Source organism: Pseudochaenichthys georgianus, chromosome 9, assembly GCF_902827115.2.
Source record: "Pseudochaenichthys georgianus chromosome 9, fPseGeo1.2, whole genome shotgun sequence".
Classification (NCBI taxonomy): domain Eukaryota; kingdom Metazoa; phylum Chordata; class Actinopteri; order Perciformes; family Channichthyidae; genus Pseudochaenichthys; species Pseudochaenichthys georgianus.
Window position 1 is genome coordinate 22,660,067 of NC_047511.1, and position 10,758 is coordinate 22,670,824.

General features: G+C 40.2%; 1 protein-coding gene across 1 annotated transcript; it reads right to left on the reverse strand.

Moving 5' to 3' along the window:
* Positions 1–5,748: 5,748 nt before the first annotated feature.
* Positions 5,749–9,937, reverse strand: prnpb (prion protein b). The gene is made up of 2 exons (XM_034091160.2): positions 9,649–9,937; positions 5,749–8,616 (listed from the first exon to the last, which is right to left on the reverse strand). The coding sequence occupies exon 2, from the start codon at positions 8,607–8,609 to the stop codon at positions 7,452–7,454; it is 1,158 nt and encodes a 385-aa protein (XP_033947051.1). The 5' UTR covers positions 8,610–8,616; positions 9,649–9,937; the 3' UTR covers positions 5,749–7,451.
* Positions 9,938–10,758: the final 821 nt, after the last annotated feature.

Sequence of the window (10,758 nt, forward strand, 5' to 3'; positions counted from 1 at the left end):
ACACTGTTGACCACAGCATATTACTAGACCGACTGGAGAACTGGGTGGGACTTTCGGAAACAGTTCTAAATTGGTTTAAATCCTACTTAAAGGACAGAAACAACTTTGTTTCTATAGGTAAATACACATCTGAGTTGACAAATATGACATGTGGGGTACCTCAATGCTCCATCTTGGGGCCTCTTCTCTTTAATGTCTACATGCTACCACTGGCTCAGATAATGAAAAACAACAAAATAAGTTACCATAGCTATGCGGATGACACACAAATGTACGTAACAATTTCACCAGGAGACTATGCTCCAATTCAAACACTGAGTAAGTGCATTGAACAAATCAATGACTGGATGTGTCAGAACTTTCTCCAATTAAACAAAGATAAAACTGAGGTAATGGTTTTTGGAGCCAAGGCAGAACGTATAAAAGTTAGCGCTGAGCTTCAGCCTGCAATGTTCAAAACAACAGATAAAGCCAGAAATCTAGGTGTAGTCATGGACTCTGACCTGAGTTTCAACAGTCACATTAAAACAGTTACTAAATCAGCCTACTATCACCTAAAGAACATATCTAGGATTAAAAGACTAATGTCACAGCAGGATTTGGAAAAACTTGTCCATGCTTTTATCTTCAGTAGACTGGACAACTGCAATGGTGTCTTCACAGGTCTCACTAAAAAATCTATTAGGAAGCTGCAGCTGATTCAGAACGCTGCTGCTCGAGTCCTCACTAACACTAAGAAAGTGGACCACATCACTCCTGTTCTGAAGTCTTTACACTGGCTTCCTGTGTGTCAAAGAATAGATTTCAAAATATTGATGCTGGTTTATAAAGCACTGAATGGTTTAGGCCCAAAATACATTTCTGACCTCCTGCTAAATTATGAACCAAACAGATCTCTCAGGTCTTCAGGGACTGGTCAGCTTTCTGTCCCCAGAGTCAGAACTAAACATGGAAAAGCAGCGTTCAGTTATAATGCTCCAAATATCCGGAACAAACTCCCAGAAACCTGCAGGTCCGCTGCAACTCTTACTACTTTCAAATCCAGGCTGAATACTTTTCTTTTTGTCGCTGCTTTTAATTGAACTATTCATATCTTAGACTGCACTGTAACTTTTATCCATATATTTTTTCTTTTTATGTTTATTTTATTAGCTTTTATTTTTAATGACTGATTTTAAATGCCATTTTCTTAATGTCTTTCGTTTGTTGTAAAGCACTTTGAATTGCCTTGTGTTGAAAAGTGCTATATAAATAAACTTGCCTTGCCTTGCCTATAACAATAGTCTTCATTTACAATATAGACAATAGGCATAATTTTAAAACCACATACATATATTGCAGTTATGATGTCATAATAACATACAATTGTATAAAACACAATTTTCTTACATCTTTGTTCTCTTTTGAGAATAAAACAAAACAGATTTAAATAAAAAAATAATGCAAACAAACAAGTGAAATTAACTAAATTGCTGAATTGCTTTTAATTCACTGGCAGGAGCGACAAGTGAGGAGGAGCAAAAAGTGAACAACGAGGGAGAGATTGAACAAAGAGAAAGAGTAGAGGACAGAGAGAGTAATGAACAGGAAGAAGACGGAGAGACTAAAGAAGATGGAAGAGAGGCTGCAGGTTATGGAAATGAGAGAGAGATGGAAAATGAATGTTGACAATGTGTTGTGATCATTTTAGCCTCTTCTGCATGTCTAGATCATTAATAGTAACAATCAACTGATTCTTATGCATTTCACTTTCAAAAATAATTTATGCTGCAGCCACTGACATGGTTTGAAATCAATATATTATCCAATTTGTGACCCAGGACTTAAAAAGCACCCAACTAGATCATGAAAATCCCAAAAATCTCGGGGGGTATACCCCCGAACCCCCCAAGCATGTTTGGACCTCGGTATTTAGGAAATCCTGGATACGGCCCTAATTGCACAATCTATGCCTGTGAGCGTGCTGCGCGAGCCGAAATGATGTGTGTGTGCGTAGTTGAACCTTTTCATATTTAAGTTTGTAGCAAGTAGAGGGGTGCTGGCAGGCCCGGACTGGCCATCGGGAGGACCGGGAGGTTTCCCGATGGCCGGTCGATTTTTCTTTTTTTTAATGTAGGCTATTGTGAACGCAACGCTGCGCAAATGTGGGTTTGCCTCACACAGGGTGACTGTCTGTCTACATGATGTGGCATCTGTTTCATACGGGTGTTTCCATAGATAGTCTCTTTATTTTGTCCTCAAAATGCACCAGATTGATGCATTTAACTCCAAATAAAAAAAAATATCTTAACGGGGAGGATTTTATTTCCCACAGTTAAATGCAAATACATTATGATCTTTCATATAATGTCAATTTCTGGATTTTCTTTTTGATATGCTCACTGTTAAAATAAACCTACCATTGAAATGATAGACTGTTCATTTCTTTGTAGGTGCAAACTTACAACATCTGCAAGGGATCAAATACTTATTTCCTCCACTGTATTTTTCATCTCTGTATCAGTGGCGGTTCTAGACCAATTTGACTGGGGGGGCCACTGGGGGGCCAGTTATTTTCTGAGGGGGGCACAATAAATGCATGACGAAAAAGAGAACTAGACAGTATGAAGTAATTGCGCATAAGAAAACAATGCAATACAATTATTGGTATTTGTTTCAGTACACTTATTTATTTCAGATAGATCTTATAGTTATTACTGTTAGCTTCAGCTTAAGTTATAGTGCAATGTTTGCACTAACACTATATTTATATAAAAATAAAGGCAATGAACAGTTACATCTCTACTTTACATAAGGGTGTCTGCACAATCTCACATTACAGCAACAAAATCCTGCAGTTTTTGGCAAACCGAGTGCCAGAAAAAAAATATCATTGTTAGGGGGGCCACAGGGGGATCAGAGGTCAGTGTTAGGGGGGCACCTAGAACCGCCCCTGCTCTGTATGATATAGTTTTTTATTTTTGTTGAAACTTTGCTTCTATTTTAAGGAAAATAAGAAGCAAACTGTAGAGTGTAGACCATGCACATTCCAGACAAAGAGTTATCTTTCTCTTCCGAAAGTTAGTTATGGAGTCAAATATACATTCTAAAACAGCTCGTAAGTCATAGCAGGTGATGTGTTGTCTGTCATAGTGTGTTTGCCTGAGGACCGTTAGCCTCAAGGATTTAGAAAATGTTTACGTTGTCTGTTGCATGGAGATGTGAAGCACTGCACAGCAGAATACAGTGATCAACTAAAAGCAGCAAAGGCTGAAATATTCATGCGTATAACATAAGGCTCTGGTTGTAAATGTGATTCTCATTTCAACACCAGGATGCCATGGACTGTTGACAGACTGTTGGACTCCGTCTACCTGAGGAGTGGAGCTGGACTCCAGAGACCTCAGGAATCGGCCAGCCTCACACTCTCCTACCTTCAAGGCACCCACCCAGGGGAGCTTCCACCTATCTCAGGTACAATACATAACAGGGGAATGGGCGAAAGTCAGGGTTTTATAAAGACCCATGTTCCTATTATCCTTGGGGCATTTTGACTGGATGTCAGCATTATGTATGAGCACACATTGATACAAGGACACTACCATTGCAATCTGGTCATCTTTGTTGGTTTTGGGCTTCGGCACAACTTCCCCTACAGTTAAAGTGCAAGGAGAAGGCAGCCTTGAAGAGGGAAGTTATAGACCTCATCAAGATTGATTGTGTGACATTTCCAATGTAAACTACTTGAGAAGAAATGTTATCATTATAGCTTTTCCAGACACTTTTAAATAATAGGTCTGACACAAGCATCCAAAAACATTGTAGGTACTGCTTCCTGAATGCCATGATGGGGACAATGAAGATGATGACGATGGAGTAGATGAGCCCGATGATGCCAGGCATTCGTTGGGCTTAAGAGGAGGGCCTTGTGGGAATGCAAGTGTTGCAGAGGCCTCAGACGGTACCAGTGAGGATGACAACACTCTCCTTTCAACCTCCCTGGAACCCAAGTATTTCTCCCAGAGCATCCACCAGGACACAGAAGATTCAGATGATGGGTGGAGTTATTGCCCAGACAATCTGGAGCAGGAATTTAAACAAGGTTGTCTTTATCAGTGATGTTAAGATCTTTACCGAGTTAATGCTCTGTTCTACAATCTCAATACATATTGAGGCTTGTTTCTTGGTGTAAGTGTATGTATATACGTGTTAACAGCATGGCTCTCCTCTTCAGGTGCACATGCCACACAGTGTGGTTTACCAGAACGATGAAGGACAGTGGGTGACTGACCTGGCACTCACATAATGAATAAAACACTACATTTATAGCCATGAGGTGGACACACAAGATATGTATTTTATTGCTTGTTGCACCAGCCGTGGTGTCTTGTTAAAAGACTATTTATTGTTGTTTATTTCTGCTTGATTGTCTATAGAGTTTTGTCTCTTTTCTGGTTAATTCTAGTAAAGCTATGATGAGGAAGTGTATTGATATCAGCTGTATGCACATGCAGCACAGTGCCTTCTATAGCAGGAACTGTGTTTATTTTTATTAATTATCTTAATAAGAAGTTTCTTAACCCCAAAGAAAAAATGTAATTTCTACTTGCAGTATATTTTAAATGACCTCAATTTTACTTAAGTAACATTTATTACAAATAACAGTTGTTTACTTAGTATAATACTCACAATTGAAAACAATATTAACCTCTTAGAGCAGGAAAGATGCAGTAAATGTAAAACTAAAGTCCATTAAAGTCCACTGTGTATTAAAGCATTACATAAGTTTCAGCTCCACATTAAATGTGATCCCTCACAGTAAGGGCCTGTCCACACAGCGGCGTGCGTTGACGCGTGTCTGACACTCGACCAACAACCAATCACATGAATCTCCCGCCCCAGACACACAAGCACGCGGTTTGATTGGCTAGAGCTTGTACTGGCATATGATTCGATTGGCTGACGCCTCCGTCGAGGCGTAAAAAGTTGAACATTGCTCAACTTTTGAAGCGAGCAACGCCAGCAACGCTCCACGTCGCTTCCCAAAATGCAGTTCGGCTAAAAGTGACGTCACCCCATTCTGCCCATTCAAAGTGAATGGGCAGAAGCGTTGGAAGCTTCAACGCACGCCGCTGTGTAGACGGGCCGTCAAAGACATACTTTGCTTAAAATACATTACATGTGCATTTTCACCTACATTCAAAGCCAGACACAATTATAGGGTACATATAAGAACACATTAAAAGGTACACCTTGGGGTTTTTCATGATATGGTTCTACAGTCCAAACAAGCTTTGGCTATTGGTTCAGTGATTGTCTCTGAAATGTGAGTTACCTGGTTTGGCGCTGGGATGTAACTAAATACATTCACTCAAATAAAAGACTTCAAGGGCTTGTTCCTTACTTGAGCATCTCCATTTTACGCTAGCTTACTTGCTTTGTCCTTACTCTTGTTTTATCCAGAATTCAAAGAAATTCAGTTCACTGTCATAGAGGAAAGAACAAACTAGAAACTATTCACATTTAAGAAGCTTAAATCAGAGGAATGTTTGTCAAAACAGTAAAGAAATGTAATAATGAACAACTTATAGATTCATATTAGCAGCTCTAACTTAGAAACACATCTTTACTTTCCTAAGGTTTTAAATTCAGCACTTTCACTTAAGGTGGAGTATTTACAGTGTGGTGGTACTACAATACATTTCATTTAAATGTTTCTTCCACCAATGAACAAAGTAATAAATGGAGAAATCAAGAGTGAAGGCTGAATTAGCAGAGAGGATTGTATACCAACAAGAAGGTGGCAATGTTTTTATTTAGCTCAAACAGCTTATTTTTTTATATGTTATGGACATTTTTAATTCAAACTGTCTGATGCATTTAAAACTCCAGAGTACCTTTCATTTTTTTAATGCAATTCGCTTTTATATATTTGTAAAACAAAAAGTATTGTATAAGTCTAATGCACTTGTACATATCCATATGTGCAGGTTTAGCAACAATAAACTAATACGTTTAAGGGTTAAACTTTAAGAGCACTTCTGCAATCACATCCCACCCAGGGCACAAGAAGAAGGCAACACATTGGATCAGAGAGAGGAAGGAGAAGTGTATACAACACACAGTTCAATCTCCGGACCCGACACATGGAAAAGGGTAAAGACAACATACATAAATATGAAAGAAAAGCAGTTTTGCATGATTCCAAAGTAAGTAATTTAAGAAGTGTAAGAGAACATCATGCATACTGTGCTTAGTCGGTTCATCCGAAGAAAACAAATACAGACAGATATTATAATCAGTGTTTGAGGTGAGTTTCTGTATTTCACTGGAACTTATATGATAAAAGTCCATTCATGTTTTAAGCTACAGTAGTAATGCAGATATGCTACATTACAAATCCTCAGCCAAGCTCAGTGTAAAACCTCTCTAAAGCACAGAAATGTGTAAAGGTAGAATAATAAATAAGTTAAAGTCCAGTATAAATTGATACTTTCCTTGAATCACACAGTCCTCCAACATCAATATCCCTTAAATTCATATAATAATAATATCACACTGAAAAAGCGCATGTCCATATTTCCAATGCAGCATCAGGTACAAACTAACCTACTAACCATACGCTACTAACCCTAACCCTCTCCTGTTCTTTTTCCTCCGAGACAAACGAAAAACATTTACAAGGACTAGTAAATAGTAAATGATTCTGAAAATCACATCACAAACATGGAAGGATGAGTAACCTTTATAGGTAGAGAGTGTTCTCTGCCTCTTATGTTGTCTCATGTTCAGTAGAATATAAATGGACATTAATGGGCCAAACTTCTCTACCATCTAAAGCTTATGGCCAGTAGCGTTAATGGCCACTCACTCAAGTGCAATTAGTTTCTCTCTGGCTTTCATGTCTAACCTTTTCCTCTCCTTTCCTTAAATCATATTTCAAAGATGCAATGCTGTGTGCAACGGATGCCTCAGTCAAGTGCATTCAATATTCAGCTTCTAAAAAGCTGCACAGTGCACACTCCAGGTACACACAGATTTAGTTTTAAACAACTGAGAATTGAATTGCTTTGCAAAGCATTAAGAAAATGAGTCCCTGCATCCGAAGCTATGACTAAGTGTTTTTTATTTTTTATGAAACAATAAATAATTAAAAAACAAATCCTCTGTTATCTGAAAGCTGCACGTTAGAAGCTGTGTGACAGCTGCAGAAAAAAGGAGGGTTGGATCATGCTCACTAGCTCAATACAGTCAAAGAAAGCCTAACTCAGCCCAGATCCCAATCTCTGAGATCAGGCCATCCCAAGCCAGCTGTGTGGTCAAGCACATGCATGAGGATCTAATGCCGGAATATTAAGGAAAGGTAAAAGTAGAAATCCACAAAGGAAAGTCCTATAAAAGGAAGCTGGTTTCTTTCTCCCTTATCGTTTCCTGGACTCCACTTAACATTCTCGTCAGTGCTAACTAACGCCTCAGTGCAGCAGCATTAGCATGTTGGTATTCAGAAGCATTAGTGTGGCGCTAGTGAGCGCAGCTAAAAGCCATCGCGAGCCCACTAGTCCCTGAACACCACTCATCTGTTTCTTTATGTACTTTTCAGAGAAGATCAAGTACAGCTCCAAGCATTTCCTGGCCTGCATCTGCTCCATCAGGGCGGGGTATCCGATCTCAACAATGCTGACTGTATCCTCGTCATCATCATCATCGTCATCATCATCACTGTTGGGACCCTGTGATGCTGAGGGCACAGGATCAGCTTCAAGCTGGTTCAGAGGGCGTGGAGTAGAAGGTGCAGGGGTTGAGGAGTTATCCGCTGCCGTGTTGTTCGTCTCCGTTGTGTTACTTCCTGTTCCAGGGGCGGGGGTTGAGGTGGTAGCAGCTGGGTTGTTGTTTGTTTTTGAATTCTCCGCCCGCAGAATGTCTGTTCTCTTCATGCAGGAGTCCATGTAGCTATCATAGGTTTCAGGAGGTTGGATGTATTTGTAGTCTCTGCTGTAGTCGTTGGCATCAGTGGACTTGGAACCGTATTTCCTGTACATGTAGTTGTTGTAGTACTGCTCCTCCTGGGAGTTGTGGAAGTTGTAGGGGGGACGGGGGAACCTCCCTAGCCCGTAGCCCAGAGCCATCCCCATCATAGCCCCTCCAGCTACTCCCATCACTGCACTGCGTCCAAACCCTCTGGACCTATCAGAGGGATACATGCCCATTGACTGAACTGAGTGGGAAAAGGGAGAGCCACCCCGAGCTCCATAGCCCCCGTGTCCAAAACTGCCACCATATTGTGGGCTCAGGACTTTGTTGTTTGGGTTTCTGTTCATGTATCCTCCTCCATAGGAGCCCCCTGCTTGGTTCTGGTAGCCTCCAGCCGGCTGCCGGGGGTAACTACCTGGATACCCCGGTCTGCCTGACTGCGGATGCTGATTGGTTTTCACAGGCTGTCTGGGGTATCCAGCCTGAGAGTTGGAGCCCTGATTATTTTTGTTGGCGTTAGTGTTGCCTCGGTTAGGTGTGGAGCCCTTCTTTTTTGAGCCGAAGCCGAAGCTTTTCCCAAAGCTGCCTCCTCTCTTGGCCATTGATAAATGAAACAAAACAAGGGACAGACACAGCAGAGGTAATGGATGCAGCTTCATCTTCGCCCTGTAGAGAGGGTCAGGGAGAGAAGGGAAAATGAAGAAATACAATTTTGGAATTTTCTGGTTTTATAATATGATTATGATTGACATTGTTGTTGTCAATATCTCTTGTATCTATCACAATAAATCAATATGATCATATAAAATTACAAATATTATGATACGGACTTTAATTCAGGGCTACAACAATTTTATTGTCGATTAGTCACGATTTTTTTATCAAAGAGAATATAACTTCTCAAAGCCCATCATGATGTCTTTAAATTCCTTGTTTTATCTGACAGTTAAGGTCATAGTGTAATCTTTTGTCAATCCACTCACTCCTGGATTATAATTGTACTGTTTCAAACAAAAGCATTGTGTTTATAAATGCCTTTTGCAGTTTCCATTGGTCAATGTAAGCATAAGGCTATGTTTAAATTCAAATGTAAGTTACATGTGATAAATATTTTCTGTCATGCCACTTTCTCCTCCTAATCCACTACATAATGGCTATTATAGTGTTTTGGTTACTTTACAAATTTTGATTTTTTTTTCAAGACTAAACATTTTACAAACATAATATATTTGGTTACGTTATTTTAGTATAGTAATACCCCGTCCCTCAATCTAACCAGTCAGTATGGTTAGGAACAGGTGTGGCAGCAGCAGGACACAATAACAGATGGCGGGAAGGTTGCATAGTGATAGGTAATATGCTGCGGAAACGTCAACAAAAAGACAGCTCTAGACTAAACCAACCAGGCACGGGTCTTATTATTTATAAAACACATTACATAGCCTACTCTAGACCTAGAAAGAGTATACTACTGACCTTGTGTTGATTAAGCAATCATGTTAGTGTGGCCTGCCTACTGCGACTGCATTTATCCCGTTAAAACATGGCGTCGCAAATGTAGAGATATTAAGATAAACACACTGGGTTGAGCTACGGTTTTATTACAGTCGCATGAGGTAAATACAAGGTGCCTTTCAATCCCAAAAGCAGCGTTAAATGGATAGTGTGCGGTTACTTTAAATAAAGGACTCGTCTTACCCGGACTGGTGACAGTTTTTCTGCGTGTTGTTCAGCCTCAGAGTCCCGCAGGTCGTGCCCAGCAGCGAAGTGTTGATGGACCTGAAACGTCTCTAGGGGCCCTTCTCACTTCTCTTATTTTTCATTTCCTCGCTTCTCGGTCTCACCGGAAGTTGATTTGTCTGCGCCATCTTGAGTAGCGTCCCAATGGCCTTATTTTTGCCGGAGGAGCGATAATCGAGGAGCTATAACCGAGGAACCACCAGACCATCCTTCGATTAAATCCTCAGACACTCGCCCCGCCCCCTTACTGTGTATCGCTCACTGATCGGACGATGCAGTGCATGCACTGATCTGATGCTTCTTGACATGAGAGCAGTTTCCCAGCGGAGTGAAGAAAATACATGAACCTCACGAGTCACTCCTCAGTTTATACCGTGTTTTGTTTCAATTAATGTATCATTTAGTTACAAATATGTGATATATCTGAACAACAAAGTGGTCAAAAATAATTGTATTCATTTTTTGGAAACATTTTCATGATCGCTTTTTTCGTTTTACATTTTCATTTATTGTCATTTCCATTCAGTCAGTCATTAAGTGCTATTTAAAATGTTAATTTGCTACATATCCAAACAAACAATCAAAGTGTGCAATCCAATGAATGTTAATCTAACTGGGGTTTGATAGATAACATATCTCTTTTTCTTCTCTGAATTATTTTATTTATTGTGTGCACTCTAATCAATATTAATCCAACTAATGTTCGTTTATACATTTTAAGAATGGCGTTTATCTTTTTTGAGAATGAGTTCTTATTTTATTTTTATTTATTTGGGTCTACAACAGATGATACAAATGTTTGTGTCAGTAAATGTGTACTAACAGAGGCGGGATGTGTGTGGAAATAACGGGGACAGAGCTGGCTGCTGTCAGACGATCAGCTGTGCAGCGTCATCACAAACGGACGTCGCTTCACGTGACGCTCCGGAGGAAAGGACGTCCCATTGCTCTTAAAACTCATTTCCCTGCTTCTCGTGGTTTCCTTGCATCTCTCCATGCTTCCCTGGTGGGAGGGACTAGTCGCAGGGAAACGACGCAAGTGAGGGACGCAAGGAATCCATTTAACCG